This window comes from Felis catus, chromosome A3 (assembly GCF_018350175.1).
Source record: "Felis catus isolate Fca126 chromosome A3, F.catus_Fca126_mat1.0, whole genome shotgun sequence".
Classification (NCBI taxonomy): Eukaryota; Metazoa; Chordata; class Mammalia; order Carnivora; family Felidae; genus Felis; species Felis catus.
The window spans coordinates 4,884,251-4,903,276 of record NC_058370.1 but is presented as its reverse complement, the minus strand read 5'-3'; the positions used below and the strand labels follow the sequence as shown (position 1 = coordinate 4,903,276).

The 19,026-nt window shown below is 48.6% G+C and overlaps 1 protein-coding gene across 3 annotated transcripts in view; it reads left to right on the top strand.

Annotated features, from left to right (window-relative positions):
* Positions 1-19,026, top strand: part of VAPB (VAMP associated protein B and C) — a 58,484-nt gene that overhangs the window by 26,264 nt on the left and 13,194 nt on the right. For all 3 annotated transcript variants that reach the window (XM_023251070.2, XM_045053446.1, XM_045053445.1), the window contains exons 2-3: positions 2,878-3,030; positions 16,394-16,497. In XM_023251070.2, coding sequence (XP_023106838.1) covers positions 2,878-3,030; positions 16,394-16,497 — 257 coding nt within the window. The remainder of the gene's footprint in view (positions 1-2,877; positions 3,031-16,393; positions 16,498-19,026) is intronic.

Genomic DNA, 19,026 nt, shown 5'->3' with positions numbered 1-19,026 from the left:
TTACCATTGCTGCAGTGATCTCCACTCTCGGGCAAGCAGAGAGGCCTATTTATGAGGGATAAGACTTTCTCCGTCTTCATCATGAGTCAGATTGTGCGCTTTGTGGGGGGTGGAGCCACAGAGAGCTGCTGCCTCCATAATCCCCCAAACACTGTCTCAGCACCAGGTTTCCTGTTTCTCCCTTGATGCCAAAAACTTGGTGCAAGGATGGAGCGTTGTCAGCATGTGGCTCCCTCTCACTGTAGCTGAAAATCTTAGGCCACAGGGTACCTGCCCTCTTGGGTAAGCTTTTAGTTTTCAGTAAGGAGATGACTGGGGCGTAGTGAGAGGGTCGTTTGTGATGGGGGTCAGGAGGGGAGTTGCACTAGCGAAGGTGTTTTTGCCCACACCTGGCTACAGCTGGTGCTTGACTTCCAGAGAGCCAAAATGCTTGGCTTCCAGAGGGCCAAAGACATGGCTTATTGGAAAGGTAATCAAATGGGAGAATTCTCTTTAGGCCTTTCATTCTTGAAGGTGTGTCATTGCCCACGGAATGAGCGTAACTTCTAGCGTAAGTAACTACAGACAGTAGATGATCCAGGAGTGTAGTTGATTCTGCTGTAGTGCACCATATGCATTCCTAAAAATCACCGTACTGTATAAAATAGCACGATAAAAACGACACGGGTCACAAGAGGGAAGTGAGGTTAAGTGCACAGCATTCAAAGACTTTGTGGGTCACCCGCACACACGGATCGGAACCTAATAAGTGAAGTAACATGGTTTTTCACACATTAAATGGGTGGGAAACACATTAATACTTCAGTAAACATGGCACTTCACCTCGAAAAAGACGTGGAGTTTGCCTCTGGAAGCAGCCGTAGGAAGACGTGGTGTTCGTGAGTCGCTGTTCGTTGGGTGGAGGAAGGACGGCAGGTGTAACACCAGGTTCGGGTGGGTGTGGCTGCTAGCCCCCAGGTGAACTGAGGTAGCTGCTGGGGGGTCGAGGTGTAAGTAGGGGTGTATTTTATGTATTTCTAGGCAGCTTGGTTCAGCTGGCTGCAGTTTTCTGTGTTCACACAGCATTTCTTGCAGACAAAATCATGCCTAAGCAAATGTGAAATTTGTTTTATGCTCAGATTGTCTCCCTAATATGCACATCAATCACATTGGAACAAATTCACGTTTTCAAAATAAGCTTTATAGCAGAACTGGCTGTAGTTTATTTGATTTTGGAATTGAGTCCCTTTCTCTTTCTTCCTTTCCATCATTATTGATTTCTTAATTTATATTTAAGTTAAGCCCCTATCGAATTGATTTTTTATACCCTGAGCACTTTTGAAGGAGAGAAAGCAGCCTGAGATTTTAATTTTGCTAGTGCTTACCCACCAGGTAGTGTTCTCCTCGGTGGATATGCTTGCCTGCCTGCTTGCCTGTCTCTCTGTCTGTCTGTCTAGATAACGACCCTGAGACGCTCACTAGATGCCAGGCACAGTGCCTGGAAATGCAGAACATGTTCTGTATCCTGGAATTGAGAAAACTGGTGAGGTATCATCCTGAATCTTCAGGAGCTCAGAGTCTCACTGAGAATTTTTAAAGGCACAGAAGGCCTTGGTTGGGTCTCCGTAGGGAACAGACGGACCAACGTTACGTATTTCTTGGTTTTCGAGCATAGGAGCACACAGACCTTTCCACCCCATCGCCTAACTTCTTTGCAGATACAGAGATGGGAGTCAAGAGCTTGCGTGGAAGAAACACAAAGATACCCTTGATTTACATGGCGAAAAGGTGGCAATTTAAAAAAGGGTTGCAAAGGACCGAAGAGGTCTCGGAGTCAACCCTCCCACTAGACTCCTTAGTAAACCTAGTGGTCAGGTGTCCATGGTGGAGTGGTGAGTGGTAAATGGGAAAAAAACAGGCTTCAGAGTCATGTGAATGGTAAGATCCCCTTTGGTAGTTCCCCTCTCTGTGCATGTGTGTATGTCCTGTTTGTATCAGCGCAGATGATGTGAAAAGATCTCCCGTATTAGTTACCTCGGGGGACAAGGGAAAGCTTATTAACTTCCTCTTTATACATCTTTTATTGTTTGTCTTGTTTTAAGAAGCATGTTTTACTTTTTTAATTAAAAAATCTAATAAAGTAGAAAATGAATAAATAATAATAATAAAGAATATCCTCAGGGCACTGAGCTTTGTTTCAATCTTCCCAGTAGCCCAAGTAGTTATAAACTGAACGTGACGTTTTAGGTGTGGGCTGCCTGGCAGGACTCTGAACTTGCTGTAGCCTAAGACGCCGTTACCTTTCCTGGCAGCAACACCATATTGTTAGGGGGTTCTGTGTCTATGGACCATTAACAACACCTCACAGTCTTTCCTACATCTGCTACCCTTGGCACGCTCTGCCCTTGATAATCATTTTGGACTCCAGTCTGGTCCTTCACATTCTCCTCATTAGAGTTCATCTTATTATCGTGGACATCAGTATTTAACACAGGTTGGTTAAGAACCGGCCTTGGATTCAGGCTGCCTCGTTCAGATTCTGACCACTTACCGCTAACTAGCGTGAACACTTAGACGGGAAATGCGCGTTCCTGAGCCTCCATTTTCTCGTCTGTAAAGCTGCAGCGACCGTAGCGTTGTGTGATTTCAAGGAGAGCCTGGATGGTAGCACGCTTCCCTAGGTTGCCTGGTGGCGTGGTGAGAACGTGCTGGATTTTAGATGCTACTGCTGGTGCGTTGACCTCGGTCCCTTTCTCCCATCCAAGAGGGTGAGCTGGTTTGGGATCTTGAATCTTCCCTTGGCCCATTCCGTAGCCCTTCCCAGCCCGGAGCATAAATCGGTCAGTCTTCTGAACTTCCCTCACAAGATCTCCAATGTGGCTCTGTCTCATTCCACAGGTCCCTTCACCGATGTCGTCACCACCAACCTGAAGCTTGGCAACCCAACAGACCGAAATGTGTGTTTTAAAGTGAAGACCACGGCACCACGTAGGTACTGTGTGAGACCCAACAGTGGGATCATCGATGCAGGGGCCTCGATTAATGTATCTGGTAAGTCCTGAGGCCGGAGGCCAATAGGGTGGCCTAAAAGTCCCCCTAAAGCCAGCGGGAGTTCTTAAAAGTTTGCCCTTGGTCTAGCAAAACCAGGTGATAGCCGTCTCCCTCAACTGTCCACCCTCTGATTGAAAAGCTTAGTGGGTCCCACTCACCTGTTGGTTTTTCCATAATTAATGCCTCTTTGCTTTAATGCTTACAGCCTTCTGCGCCTCAGTGGTTAGAGCAGAATTAAAGTGGTAACTTCGGACTTGACTTCAGTATGAGTTTGGTTTCCACTCCCTTGCAATTCAATCTGCCCTTTGGCAATAAATAAAAAAGGGCTCAACAAACTTAATTTTACTTTGTGGGAGAACGCTAAATGGAGTTATTTTCTTATTTAGGCTGAATGGTTTCTGACATTAGGCTCATGTCATTCCCGATGATTGGTAACTGCACTTTACTGATTGTGAAAAGCTCGGGGAGATGAGAGCCGAGGAGACTGGAATATATTCAAGGGCGTAAGTTTTGTGCGCGTCTGATGGGTGTTTCTTTTCCTGTCTGAGGATGCATATCTTTTCCAAAGCCCAACTTCTGAAAAGATGCTGGTAAAGTGCCCGGATTGAGAATTAAGGAGATGGGAGCGATGGATTTGAGTATAAATGTCTTTTAGAAATGGAATAAACTTGCAGTGAGCGCATCAGAACTTCTGGATCCAGCATGCCTTCTGTCTTTGTGGCGGGGCTGGCAGGGGGTGGTTATCCTGTACGTTTCAGGAGACTTTGTGTCACAGAGGCTTCTGCATCATTAGAGGCTGCTGCTCGTTTGAAATGGGTACCTGACTGGCTTTTTCCACAACAGATTTTGATTGTGATGCATTTGGCTATTCATTTGATACCTAAAAGAAAACAGTTCGCCTCTTTGGAAAGATATAAGGTGTTTCATTATCTGATCATTTCTGCAAACTCTTATTCCCCACATCCTTTGGTCTTTCTCATTATGGTGCTCCAACGCCAGCTATCTCCCTGTGTGCTTCTCTCTGAGGCTGCAAGACCTGATCTGGACTCTTGAATTGGGTTGTTATCCAGGAAGTCAGGAGGGTGCGAGCCAGGTTTTATCGAGGGTCTCCTTTGTGCTGGGCCAGCACACACGTTATCTCACATAGTTTCTGTTGTCTGCCCTGTGAGGAATGCATCATTACCTGCCTTGTACTGAGAAAGAGACTAGTGGCTGTAGGCTCATGAAGCTAGCAAGGGACAGAGCCAAGGTGTGGATCATTCTGTCTGGCTCTGCAGCCCAGACTGGACTTGAGCACGCTGGGGAAAGGAAGGGGTCTGAGATGTTGGCATTTCTGTACCCCTTGGATCCATATGGTTTCAGTTAGTCTGTTGAAATCCAGGGTAGCTGAAATCTTTTATTCCTTTTTATTGACTTACTTTTTTCCTCTTCATTTCTTTGCCCATATCAGATTTGAGCCAGGTTGTCAGTAGATGAGAATTACCAATTTTCACAGTAAATAAGGGGGCAGCAACATGGTTTCTCAATAAAATAGCCTCAACGGGTGGTTGTACAGCGTAGGTGTGCTTTCCAGTATTAAATATAAGTGTGTGTGTGTGTGTGTGTGTGTGTGTGTGTGTATTTCAGAAAGAGTCCTCCTTCCCCCGTCACAGGAATGTTTTTCATAGTGATAACCCTGGGCATTTGTTTTGATTTATAATTACCTGCTTAAGGAAAACCCAAGATTCTGTGGTCGTGGGCTTTCTCTTGCACACAAGAAGGTAAGGTATGGAGAGTGGGTGTGATTATCTAGCGTCACGTGGGTGATTAGTGGCACAGTTGGTGTTCGAAACCAGCCTCGCTCCTGATTCAGTGACGTTTCTGTGATGGGCAGCTGCCTCCACAGCGTCGTCATGGGTTCTCAACACGGAATGTATCTGGGGGGACGTTACTGAGTCCTGAAATACCCATGTGTCTGCAGGCCTTACTCCTAGATGAATCAAGATGATGTCCGCACACGAGAAAGGGCTCCCTTGTTTTTGTTCGGTGTGTGTTTATTCAGTGCTTGAGGTGCCCGTGGGTGAAAGCAGATGTCATCGCATCTCTGGGTCGGCGTCTCCAGTTGGCTAAGGAGGCTTGGGCCGTCCGCTGCAGTTTTGTGTGTTGAGGGGCCATTGTGTCATCTATCGCACCTTCGTATCTTGAGGTGAAGAGCCCTGGGCTCCTCCAGGGTCCTCTTAAAATGCAGCTATATGATGACACCTCAGTGAGTACCTAGAGTTTCTGGGTTCCTTTGGGAGAGGAACCATCCTCAGGACCAGAAAGACACCTGCGGACAGGCAGTGCAGAGTGTCCAAAGGCCCGCCTTCCCTTTCCCCAGGTGTGCACGTGGCCGGGCTTGGTGCCACCCGCTGTCCTCAAAGCTCACTAGATTTGGGAGCTGGGAACCTGAGCAGAAAGCGTGGCGGTGCTGTTTAGCCTGTTGGCTGATCTTTGGCTGCTCCACTCCTGTCTCTAGTTGGTAATTTTCTCATTGGTAAAACGGAAGGACTAGTGTCTATCGCACAGTGTTTCCCAGGGCTGTGTTAACTGAGTGCATGGTGCGAGAGTGTGGTGGCATTATCTTCCCCTAGTTTTGACGAAAACTGGCTGGTTGTTGTTGAAGGGGGATTGTACCTATTTGAATGATACCTTTCTAGAAATAAATTCATTCCATACGTTTTATTAATTAATGGAGTATTTCTAATTTTCAGAAGAGAGACGTGTTTTTTTTCTTTCTATGGTACGCATTTGTCTTCTAGTGAAATCTCAGATATAGTCTGTAGAAAGGTGGTCGTCACATCAGCTTCAAACATTACTACCAGTACTGCTCCGTGTACCACACGGAGTGTCACAGCACGCCTGGAGAGGGCATGCCTAGTGCAAGATTTCTCTCCCATTTCTGAAAACTCTTGGGATGTGCTCTTAGGGAAGGTTATAAATCATTCTTTGAGAGAGTGGGGCGGGAAGGAAAGAGGAGGAGGAGGAGGATGTCCACCCAGGTAGCTGGCCAGAGGCAGCGAGGTTTTGAAGGCACACAAATCAGGGTTGTATCGGGGGAGGAGGCGAGACTTTGTAGTTGTCAGATGTCTTCCCAACACACCCTGTGAAGCTCTTCTCAGCTTTCAGGTAGGCTGGATACTCACGGGAGCTTACACTGTGCGTCAGAACTGCACACTCTGACCTATCACGTTATTGTCTTCAGAAGATGGCAAATTACTTATTGAGTCCTGAAAAAATAACAGTTCTGTTTTATAAACCTAGGTGGGAAAGTAATGGTTGGAAACAGGCATAACAAATGTTTTGGAATGTGTTGGAAACACACATAACGAATGTGTGGATTTCTCAAAGGGATGATCTGTGGTCTGGTCACCTGGGTCTAGGGTGGGAGTCCTTTTCTTTGTCCTTTCTGTAGATGCTCGTCTCAGCCCATTCTTCTCGAGGCCCGTTCTGGGATCTGTGCCTGCCGGACGAGGCAGTGTGGCAGGTGAGGGGTGCGGAGAGCTTTCTGTTGGCGTGAATTGGCCCCGAGTGCCGTGGTTTTGGCCCTTGCTCCTCGATACACACCATCTACTAGAGATGGTTTTGAATTATTCAAATCTGGACCTCAGCAAAATAGCTACACTTAAATGGAGATTGCAGAAGAGGAGATTGGATTTTCCCCCCCCTGAGATTTTAAATGCAAGGAAAATAGAACTTTTTGAATTAATGAATTGTTTGAAGCAGTGGGGGGTCTCCCCATTTGTTCTAGCTTTACAAAATTAAATCTATTTTCTGAACTGTCTGGTGGGAAAATATTTTTAAGGGAGATAATTTCTGAAAATGTCTTTGTGGTAAGCTGTTAGTGGTTGTGAATTTTTTTTTTTAATACTGCAGTTTAATAATGAGGGAGTTTTCCATTAATATTCCAAACCATGTTTGCCAGCGGATACAGCAGGTGAAGTGGTAAAATTATGGGCCCATCAAAAATACTTATGCTTCCTGTAATATGATATTAAGTTTAATATTTTTATAACCTTCACTGAATTCTAATTCCACTAAAGTAGCGAGCATGCTTCCATTTGCAGTTCAATTATGCACATTGGTTGCCTTTGTACCAAGCAAATTAGAAATGCAAAATATCTGTGGTGGGGGGGGGGCGTTGGAAAGAGTCATTAAAGACACCAATATTTAGGTACAGATACACTTTACTAAGTGTACCCTGGGAATTGAAAATGGATTAAAGACAAACAAACAGAAATTTAGTGTCTGCATCTGTATTTTAAATTAAAATTCAAAGAATTAAGGAGCAGTATTCACTCCTGACATACAGCCCTTTTCAGCACTTACTTCAATCACATTTTAAAGCATAAAGTTCTTCCAGTAAAATCCTAAGGAGAGAGAATGAATATCAGCAACTCTTCTTGGATGGAAACATTGGTCAATTAATGTAATTGGGTAGTATTGCCATTGATAATTAATCCTTTTAAGGTTTTGCTGACTCAGTTTAACAGAGCTGCTTGCTTGCCCTGGACCAGTCAACCTTGGGCTGCGGCTTTTAGGTGATTAGCACCAGCATATAAGTGCACTGCCCTTAGAGAGAGAAGTCAGCCATTCATCTGTCAAGTGCTGATAGTAGGAGCTAAATTTGGGGGGTTTGGGCATCTTAACAGCAGCATTCTTCTTCGTTTGATCATTTGCTTTGGAAGTCTCTGATAAGCGAACTCTTTTATAAATGGTTTTCATGAACCAAGTTTATTGCTCTCAGATAAGAACAGCTCACATTTATACTTAAAAGATGTCTTTAATCTTTTTCACCAGATGAGAGATTCTGGTGTTTTACAAAAGGAAATTAACAAAAATTCAGCCTAATTATGTTTTTTAAGATTTGTTTTTCAAAGTTTACTGTAATATTTAAGTTTCTTAAGAAGAATCCTGTGTTTCTCTTTTTAGGAGTATGACACAATTTATTTATTCTTTACATTTTCAAAGAGCAGGATCAAGAGGACCTGTCAGGGACACTGAGTCTGCCTCACTTGGTGGAAGGCAGCTTCAGCTTTCTGCAGAGTCACTGAGGAGCAAAAAATTAACGAGCAGCCAAAAGTAACGTTCTTTTTACTCATGCTAGTTTCTGGGATATTTATACCCCTGAGCGCCTCGACTCGACTCTCTTGTTTACTCTTACTTTAAACTCGCCGTTAGCCTTGTCCTTGTGTTCAGCCCATCACAGGCTGGAATGAGGTCACAGGGCTTTGGGAAGTGGCCACAGTGAAGGACTGGACAGGAATACCAGGAAGAGCAAGTGGGGGAGAGGGTTTGGAAACCACAGCCGGGATCTGGGATTACTTAAGCTTCAGGGCAGACCGTTCTCCATATTTCAGTTAATCCATCTCAGGAGCCATAGCTTGTAGGTCTTTCTCAGATTGTGTATAATGGGTGTTCATAATCCCCAGAGTAATCACGAAAAGGCTATGTTGTATTCCTTCGTAAAGTATTATAGGAGACAGGAAAGTATGTTGGAGTTTGTAAAACCATGTGTATTTTAAAGGATATTTGTAAAAAAGAGTGAATGAGCCCTGTGTTTTGGCCAGTGCCTGCATCTGGCACATCTCATCTTCTAGTGACGCCGAGGTGCATTTGTACTAGTCTCTGCACAAATAAATTAACGAGACAATGGGAGTTTGTTATCTAAGATGCGCTGTGCTGAGTTGGAAAATCCTATAGAGAACACAGAGACAATTCAGTGTTAACTTATTTATAAATAGATAAAGTTATTTGTCTGCTAGATTCCTAGTTCCATCAGTAGTTCCATCCTATCTGTGGATAGGCAGAGTCCCAGAAAGCAGTTATGGTTTCAACACTTTGAGAATCCTAACAGAAGGATACATTGACTCATGATAAGGGTGCTTAAGTCTCTTAAGCTGATCGTGAGCTCTGACTTGTTTCTGATTAGCTTAGAAAAGCAGAGTGGTGACCACTTTACTACGCCACAAATGCGGTTTGGGAGAGAACAGCCTTGTTTGTGTACAGGTGATACGAAAGGAGGGAGAGAGGGAGAAGGAGAGGCGATGGGGAGATTGGAAACTATGTCCTAACCCACGGGTAGGAGGGTGACTGGCTCCGGGAGGTAGGAGAGAAGGGAAGCCAGACGGTTGAGGGTTGAAAAGGGCTTTCTCTCTTCGTGCTGCCCCAATGAGGTTTCTAGAGGGAACGTGATTCAGGTGTGCTTTGAATGTTGGAAGGGAAGAAGGTGCACACCCGGAGCGGGAGACACCAGAACAGGGAGTCCTGCTTCCGGTCTAATTGGGTAGAAGGGCAGACGCGTGGGAAGGAGCTTAGGCATCTTCACGTCAACAATGTCCACTGGTAGGATAAGGTTCCCAAATAAGAATGAGGGTGTGACATAGCATTCTGGTGGCAGCCCCAGTGTCAGGCGATGTATCGAACATGCGTTCTCGGGGTGTGGTCCCTGGGCCGGCAGAATCAGTACCATGTTGGAAACACACGTTCGCGGCCCCACCCCAAGTCCGTTGAATCAGAAGCTCTGGAGGTGGGGTCCTGCCACCTGTGTTGTAACAAGAACTCCAGGTGATTCTGATGTATGCTGAACCTTGAGACCCCCTCATTGCCAAGTCAGATTAGTGGGTTCAGCCCTGGCAGGTTGGTGTATTGAGGTGTGAGTAGGGCAGGAAGACCCAGAGAGACATGCCAGGTGCGGCCAACGTGATAAGAAGAGGCTCGGGTCATGAGAGAGCCCCCTGTGTGGGTGTGGGCACATGGCCAACACACGTGCACCCGTGTGTGTTGTGGGTTCAGACCAGGAAATCTGAGGAGACCGGGAGGAGTTGAACTGATTGTCTCTTACTTGGGAGAGAGGGTTGTTCTGTAGGAGGGTTTTGGTCTGAGGAATATGGTGAGGGTGAGTAGGGTGTGTAGGGGGGAGATTACATTTGTAGGGTTACAGGGGCTGTGCACGGTGACTTGATTTGGAAGAGAAACTGGGAGGAAGGGAGAAGATCTCTTAGGTGGAGAAATCTAGATGTCCGTGGAGGCCTGAGCTGAGATTTGGTCACATAAATGAGGAGAGAGACATCTTGATGGTAAGATGATGAGATCAGGGGTGCCTGGGTGGCTTAGGCGGTTGAGCGTCTGACTCTTGGTTTCGGGTCAGGTCATGATCGCAGTGAGGACGGAGCCTGCTTGGGATTCATTCATTCTCTCTCTCTCTCTCTCTCTCTCTCTTTCTCTTTCTCTCTCTCTCTCCCTCTCTGCCCCTCTTCCCCGCTTGCACTCTTCTCTCTCTAAAGAAAAAAAGAAAAAAGAAGCGATTCTGAGATTAAAAAATAATAAAGCATGTGCCGTGGTGCTTGCAAGACTTTCATTCGCTTGCTCTGTTCGCACCGTGATGCAGACGAAAGTGAATGTGTAACTTGCCTGGCTTCTCCCGGGAAGCTTTTGTCCTGTGCTCAGTCAGCTCGCCCCTTGTCTGAGGGGTGTGTGTGGTAAGTGGCATATATTCTGCATTTCTTCTCTTCTGAAGAAAGTCTGATCTTACTGACCCCCGAAGGCCCTTTCCCAGCAGGACCCCGCTTTTGCCATCTGTGACACGGCCGACATTGTTTCATAAAGCGTTAATGTTGGTGAATGGTGAGCGGTCTCCTGGTAACCGGCTTCTTTTTAATGTAGTATCAGCACATACATTTTAAAAGTAGGATAGATGGTTCGTTTAAGAGGGTTTTATCATCAGTGTCTCCGATATTCAAGTGAAATAAATTAAGTTAATGGGAAGCTCTTTTATAGCCTGTCACGGAAAAAAGTACATAATTTCTGTCACCATTTGCATGTATGGAGCTGAAAGAACAAACGATTAACAACATTTATTCTGTCATGTTCTCATAAAGTTCCAGCTAATAGGGAGTAGCAAATTGAACCGGGCAGGACATGGTGGTAGCTGAGAAATACAAACTTTCCGGCGTGAGTCGGGGGCGGTGGTGGACAGGCTGTGGGTTCTGGGCGCAGCGAGGGTTCACGAAGCTTCTCGAGGTCTGGGTGGACACTTGCTGTCCTCTCCGGCTGCTGATTGCGAGCCCGCGAGGAAAGGAGAGCTGGTCGGTGGCAGGTGGAGGGGGGACCGTCGCCGGGGGGGAGGGGCTGAGCGCCACTCGGACCCTGAGTCTCCTGGAGGCCCGCCAGCAGGCCGTGGTTTTCACTCACGGTGTCGCCTTTCCAGCTCGCCGGCCTCGCTAGCGCCTGGGGCACGTGTGTTTCCATTTCACGAGTCCCGCCCTCCGGAGGGGTCATCTGGCCTGCGACCTGCGGCTGTCTCCCCGTGCTCTTTCGAGGTGATTTGCTCACCGCCCGTCCCCGCTGCTTTTGTTGTCACGATCGTGTTGAACTCGGGTCCGAACGTCAGGGATACCTTGTAGCGCTTCTTCCAGACCGCACCGTGGCAACTTGGGAGGTAGGACGTTCTCTAGGCCTGCGGTTGTGCTGGTGACATCGGTGACGTCTGAGGGTGGCAGGGGATCTCCGCACCCATCCGCAGAGGTGGAGCGAGCAGCCGCGAGGAGGTTTGGTTAGCGGAGCACGGGGGGCCCCGGACCCCTTCCCGTGGTGGGTGTGCTCGCGTGGGCGCTCCTGTCTTCACCCAAGGCCTGGGTACGTGCTGGAGCTCACGGCTCGGTTTGTGTGAAGTGACTTTCTCTTTTATGTATTTACTTTTAAGTAATCTCTACAGCCAGCCTGGGGCTCGAACGCACAACCTGGAGATCAGGACTCGCACGCTCCGCCCGCTGAGCCGGCCAGGCACCCGGGTTGCTTCTCTCTTTGAAACCGCACTTTCTCCCAAGAGGCGCGACACAAAGCTGCCGGTGCCTCGCTTGAATGATTTAGCCAGATCGTTTTCCTGCTGGAGGGGCACGTGGGGCAGCTTGTTCAGAGTAATGGCACTCAGCCTTTTGGTCTCAAGACTCTTTCATACTCCTAGGAACTGAAGACCCAAAGAACTTTTTCATTTGTGGGTTGTATCAGTATTTATCATATTACACATTGAAGTGAGACATTTTAAGCGTACTCATTCATTTAATAACATTAGTAAGTCACTTACATGCTAACAGTGACATTTTCAATGAAAAATAACTTCAAAACTTTAGTGAAAAGCCTGGCATTATCTGGCGTGTTTTGTAACTCTCCTTCATGTCTGGCTCGGTAGAGGGCGGGCTGAACTCTCCCATCTGCTCTTGCAGTTGGTGTGTTACAGCGTGTTGTTCTGGTGAATGTATGTGAAGAGAAACCACTTTACACACATCTGTGGTTCAGGAAGGGAGGAGTATCTTCAGCAGCCTTTCCAGATGATTCTGGACATTGTGCTTTTAATACTACACCAAAACTTGACAAGGGGCACTTTTCTTCAAGTTTGGTATAGTGTGGAATCTGAAGCCATGTCAGTGAGCTACTTGAACTTTGCTTCACTGAAATGTGTTGGTCTCTCCTTGCACTTGGGATGGGCTTTTGAATACCAAATATTAGCGGAGTCATGCAGATTTTCCAAATGCTGACATACTTCATGACACAGCATCAAAAAGTTGCTGATCCCATCAGAAAAGTCTTGAAGTGTTTGGGGAACTGAGCTCTTGATGGCAGATACCAGCTTTCCAAGAGCCTCATTTTCGGTACAAAGCTTGGATTTTCTCGTTGGCACCAGCTGCTGAAAGGCGTTTTCCTTGAAGGGACAGGCACGCTTCGTTTTCGAGACGATGTCTGCCGTCCAGCCAGGACTGCGTGGCCGTGGTTTATCTGTCGATTGTTCTTTCGAGAAAGTGGTGTTCCGTGAGAAAGTCCTACCTCTGCTCACGACCCAGACAGTTGTACGGCCTCTTTCCTGGGACAGCGGGTGCCGCGCGCGCATTCGCATTTCATTGCGCCGAGTGTTCAGATGTGTCGTCAGGGGTCGAGGTTTAGTAAAATTAGTGATGGTTATGGCTTCGTCCAGGATATTAATAAGTGAAAATGGCCTTTAAAAAACCCTGCCGGTGTGCAGGACACCTGACACGGAGACCCCACCCCGTGCTGCCTCTGCTCTGCTTTTGGCCCGGCCGGCCCTGCGGATCTCAGCATCCCCACACCGGCACGGGGACGAACGTCTTGGGATTACCACGACCACACCGTTGACCTGCTGGATCACCTCTTGGGTTGGGCCGGGGGGGGGGGGGCGCCTTCGGTCTGTGGAAGTGCTTTGAGCAGCCGGGTGTGGAATCTGACTCTGGAAGCGAGGCCAGTGTTGGCATGCCGGCCGTGGGGTCCGAGGGAGACCAGTCAGCCTTTCTCAACCCTTGTCTGGGGGGAAGCACGGGCTTCTTGGGTGGGTTGTCGCGAGGACCGAATGGGAGAAGTAATGAAAGCGTGCCTTCTGCGGTGCCTGGTAGGGAGCAGGCACCGGCGCGGCCGTCTTTCTTTCCTCCCTGGGACCTTGTGACGCCACCGGAGCGGTGGGGGCGGGGAGGTGGAAAGGTCAGTCTTGCCCTAGCGCAGGCCTAGAATCCACACGCGGGTCTCTTGGCTCTTACTTCTCACTTGCCCTGTTTCCAGGACCGGGGACAAGAAGGAAAGGGAACAGCAGGTCTCTCCGAGGCTGTTTGTGGGTGGAAGGGCGTTCTCAGGTTCTCTGGACCCGTCTGTCCGTTGTGTCCATGTGATCCACCGTAGCTTGAACTAAAAGGCCAGCTTCTCTGAGATGAGCGGTGTTTTCTGATTGCTGTCGTCTCCTGAGCACTGGGGGCTCTTTACAGATCATTCTGGTTCAGCCTCATCGGTCTCCATGGTGGAGGATGATGGGGGGCCGTTCACAGCTGAGAAAGTGCCGTCTCAAGGGCGAGGCAGTTTTTGCTCCTGGAGCCCGTGAGCTGCTGGAAATCTGAGTGTGGTCTAGGACACGGTTCTCTCCCTTCCTGTCCTGACAGAATAGCAAAGCATGACTCTGTCGCAGCCAAGTGAAACCGGAAATTCTCAAAACCTGATTCACATTACTTTTTAACAATGAACATCTGACAGTAGTTTGCAGCCTGACCCAGCTTCAAAAAAGGTTGACAGCCCCCGTCCAAGAAGGATGACGGTACCTGTGGAGACATTGGCTCCTTAGTTTATAATGTGGGTTTTCCTCATTGTGGAAAAAGCATGATGGGAACTGAACGTTGAAAAGAAGAGTCTGTGCTGTTGACCCGTTGGTCTGGTCACTTGTCCCTTAGGTTAAATGTCAAGCCCACGTGTGGACTGACCCCCCAGGTCTGTCCTCAGGAGAGCCCTTGCCAGCTCAGTGGTGCCAGGGTGGGAGTTAGCTGCGTCCGGGCCCAAAGCCACCAGTGAGGACTGCTCTTTCGGGAGGGAACCGTGCGCCTACACCTCAGTCGCCTGTGTTTTAAGTGACCTTTTGTTCTCCCCGCTGATGGTCATGCTGAATTTGGGGTACTCGGGACAACTTTGTTGGCTCTAGACTTGATGTCGTGTGTGCATGAGCCCTGACTTTTAAAAAGGTTTGCACGTTTATCGATTTTTGTCCTGAAGAAGTTTCCCGGTAACGCCTCCTGTCGCTCAGAGCACTCAGATGGGTGATGCGGGCCGCGGGACCGCCCGGGTGACCGCCCGTACGGAAGCGTTTGAACGTGCCTTGCTGTCAGACTGCAGTGGACTTTCTGTGTCCCCAAGAGGGAGGGGACTCTGCCTCCGCAGCCTGAATGGCCGAGCCGTTTGCGTTTCTCCTGTCCGTCGCGGTCCTTCGCGAGGTCCGTGGCGGTGCTCCTGGGGTGCAGAGTGTGCGTCTGCCTCATGTTGGGGCGACCGGTGTGGCCGAAGGGGGTGCTGGCTTGCACTTGGCCCCTCGGAGAAGTTGGGCTGCTTCCTGGCACCGTGGCTTTGAGGAAGTCGCTTCCGTGTGTCGCTCTTCATTTGTAAGCTAGGGTGGAGGACGCGGGCCCCCTCTCGGCTTCAGGGGCGGTTGGTCATGGCACTTTAGAGGGGGGCTCAGAGGCAGGAGGACACTGGGGAGCGTTGCGCGGCAGAGGTGCCGGTGGAGAACGACGCGTGGCTTGCGCCCTTAGTGGGCGGGGACTCGGTCGCTGGCGGAGGCCCGCCCGCTCTGAGCGTCCGCTCCTTCGCGCTGTGACCTCGGGCGAGTCGGTTAACCTTTCTGTGCTTCGGTTTTTTCGCCTGCGACGGGCATTAAAATAACTCCCGGAGCAGTACCTACGTCGCAAAGATGAAATGAGCTAACAGTAGACCTGAGGTACAGCCCGGGTTCCTGCACGTGGGAGATGCCGAGTCCACGTCGGCTCTTAGCGTGGTCGGGACGCCTTTTCCTGCGTGTGAAGAGGTTGTGTGTCAGAGAACTTAGCCAGATGTGTGCTTTGGCCAGAGCCTTGTAGCAGATGCCGTATTTTAAAGCAGCTACTATTTGGGGCGCCTGGGTGGCTCTGTCGGTTAAGCATCTGACTTCATCTCAGCTCATGATCTCACGGCTCATGGGTTCGAGCCCCGCGTCGGGCTCTGTGCTGTCAGAGCCTGTTTGGGATTCTGCGTCTCCCTCCCTCGCTCACGTTCTGTCTCTCTGTCTCCCTGTCTCTCAAAAATAAACATAAAAATTAAAACAAAAATAAAGCCGCCACCATTTAACGAGGGTGGGTTCTAAGGAAGCCAGTGGGAACGGGAAGGGGCCTCCTCAGTGCAGTGGGCGTGACTTAGCCAAGGGAGCCTTTCTGGGAGGCCCCTCCAGGTTTGGGGAGAAAATGTGGGGTGTACCCAGGTGGTGTTTTCCCCTCGCTGAGAGTGTGCAGGCTGTGAACATTTCCTAACGTCCTATCGGCAAAATCGTATTTGAAGCACTCCCTTGAATGCCTTATATGGGAAATGGGACAGAGAAAAGCGAAAACTAAACAGTCACTTAAATGTCTCGGATTATCGTTTTACTTCCTGAAGAGATCGTTTGGGCGTGTTCTCTGGAGCACACCCGGCAAGTGCTGTCTCCGCCCGGTTTACCTGTCCCGCCAGGGCTGTGGCAGACGTGGCGTCAGGCGCACGGTGGTGGAAGGGCGGCTAGGGATCGGGGGGGCCTGAATCCTCCGCCCAGGTCAGCTCTGCCCCCGCCTGCTGTCTGGCGTGGGGCAAGGCCCCCGGCCTTTCTGGACCTCAGGCTTGAGCCCTGAAAAGCCGAGAAGACGCTGGTCGTCTTGCCCTGCTAACCTCACCTGGGCGTTAGGAGGCTCGGGCGAGAGCCCCGGTAAGCTGCTGCTGTACGACCAGAGTACGAGTTTGAACGTGACAAATGGCTGCTGATAACCAAGCTCTGACCCTCCTAATGAAATATTTTCTTTCCCAGTGATGTTACAGCCTTTCGATTATGATCCCAATGAGAAAAGTAAACACAAGTTTATGGTTCAGTCTATGTTTGCTCCAACTGACACTTCTGATATGGAAGCAGTAGTAAGTACTGAATGCTTCTTACTTGTTTGTTGTTTTTTTTTTTTTTTTTAGTAATTAAAAGAAAATGATTAGGTACAGAATTTTGGGTGCATGCATTTCAAAATGTGTCAACATTGTTTTTAACGGGGAGTGTTGTTTTCAAGGAGGTTTGCACTTTGACTACCTTTCTGGTTTTTCTCAAACTTTGATTTTCACATTTTATGTAACTTTCCAGAATACTCTTCTGACTTTCATATCCGTTAGCTTCAGCACTTCCTTGCTCTGATGGATGGTATCTTAAATGTTTGAGGATTCCCTCCCCTTTCTGTGTCTCCCCTCCCATCCCCCACAGAACAGGATACCTCTCATTATTACGGGATGTTTCTCACCGTGTCCTCCCCATCACTCCCCCGAGAACCCAGAGGGACGTGAGAGAGTGGGATGCTAAATGTCCTTCGATGCTTAAGGGTTTAGTTTTTGCTTGTTTCTGGTAAGCGTGGATTTCCCCCCTGCCTCCCTCGTTTCCCTCATTTTTCTCTGCTTCAATACGTGTTAAACTGTCTCTAATTTTGGTAAAAATAAGATGGCTTTGTTTTTATGAAACAAATACGTGATACTATATTATTGGTTTTTCTGGAAAAAGATTATAATGGGAATTCTCCTGAAAATAGGCTCCTTACACATTTAAATGAATCAGCAGGCATTCTGATGCCACGGGAATCATGTGTGGATAACCTCCTGGGCCACCGCCCCAGCTAGGCCGGACTGGCCAGTCCTCACGGATGGGAGAGAAGGGCAGGGTTCTCTCAACGTTTCCATCACTTTCCAGCTTGCCAGCCCAGGCTAGGAGACTGGTCACCCGAGGTGTGCCTGCAGACGTGAGACTGCGGTGGCTCACACGGCACTGTGGTTTTTCTCTTTCAAAATTCTGTGCCGAGGGCTTTTTATGCACAGCTTCCCGCCTCGTCCCAGTGTCACCGCTCGGCCTTTTCGGTCAGTCTTAGAAAAGCATAACTGGCCATCTCGGTGGATGTTCACGTTTGGGGCAGGAAATAAAGGGGAAGCCAGATACTTTGAGGTTCGAGAGAGATCGGTGATAATAGGCGATCTTCCCCTTTTCCTAAGAATGATTATTGGGGCATTCGCTACTTTCTCTTCTGTTTCCCACAACGTGATGTGTCACTTCACGTTGATTTGTGTGAGCGAGGAAATACACGGCAGATGGGACACTGGGGACTCCAAGAGTGTGTTCTGCTTGGCTTTGGCTGCATGGCTCAGAGACCAGAGCGTGGGCTTGGGCGTCTGTGGTGTGGAGCTGAGTCCTGCCTTTTCCTACCGTTGTGGCCGCGGGCAGTTTTCATTAACTCTCCCTAGGGTCTGGTCACCTGTAAAAGGGGGCTGAAAACCCAAGTGACTCCGTTGCCGTGGGACCCAGCGTGCTGTGTGTCTCCGACACCGGGCACGGAGTCCAGAGTTGCCGTGTCTGAGGGCCGTCGTAGGCCAGGCCCCCGTTTCGCTCCCTTTAGGATGATTTTTATAGGAGTTAAAAATTCTTCTAGGGAATGTCCATTGTAGGAAGCTGTGGAAATACACACGTAAGCAAAAATAAAACCAAAAGTAACTAAAACTAAAAGATTTGTTTATGCTCGACCTAACCACTGTTTTTGAGAGCCTTGTGCCATTTCTTTAAACTATTTTTTTGTGTGTGTTTTGATGTACAGGAAGTAGAAAAAATTATATCGTGACTACTCACATAGACTTTGCCTAGATTTACCATCTAACACTTGGCCACATTTGCTTCATTTCTGTTGTAAACTCTTTTTTCGCTGAACCGCTTGGTTGTAAGACGCAGGCGTCACGACTCTTCGGTCGTGCGTGCTTCAGGGCAGGGACAGTGCTCTGGCGTAGCCACAGCACTGTCCCCCTGGCTGAGAAAATTGGCGTTCATTCAGTCATATTATCTGGCAGAAAGACCCTGGTGCAGCATTTTCCAGTTACTCCAGACTGGCCTTGAGTTGTTCTTAGTCTAGTAGAGTACTCTCAACCTTTTTTGTTTTCGTGGCTTTGAAGTTTTTAGAGTCCAGGCCAGTTAGCTTGTTGTACGCCCCACATTCTGGACTTGTTCGGTTATTTCCTCACGATCACATTCAGGTTAAATGCGTTTTGGCAAGAATATGCCGTAAGTAACGTCCTGTATGCACCGTGCCAGAAGGCACGGAGTACTGGCTCGTCCCTCTGTTGGTGATGCTAAGTTGGATCCCTTGGTTACGATGGTGAGGTGACTGCCAACGTTCCCGCGTCCAAGCGCAGTTGCCCCTTGGGGAATAGGTAATCTGTGATACCCTTGAGTAATCAGGTACTTGGAGACCATGTGAACGTGCTGCTCGCCAGCAGTCTCGCCCTCACCCGGTGGTTGTAGCGTCCAGCGGTGATCCTTGCTTGATGCTCTTTTGACACACGCACGCACACACACGCACACACACATGTGCTCGTGTGTGCGTACAGAGGAACAAACTTCAGATCTTGTTTCTAGCTTCTTCACTTAACGTT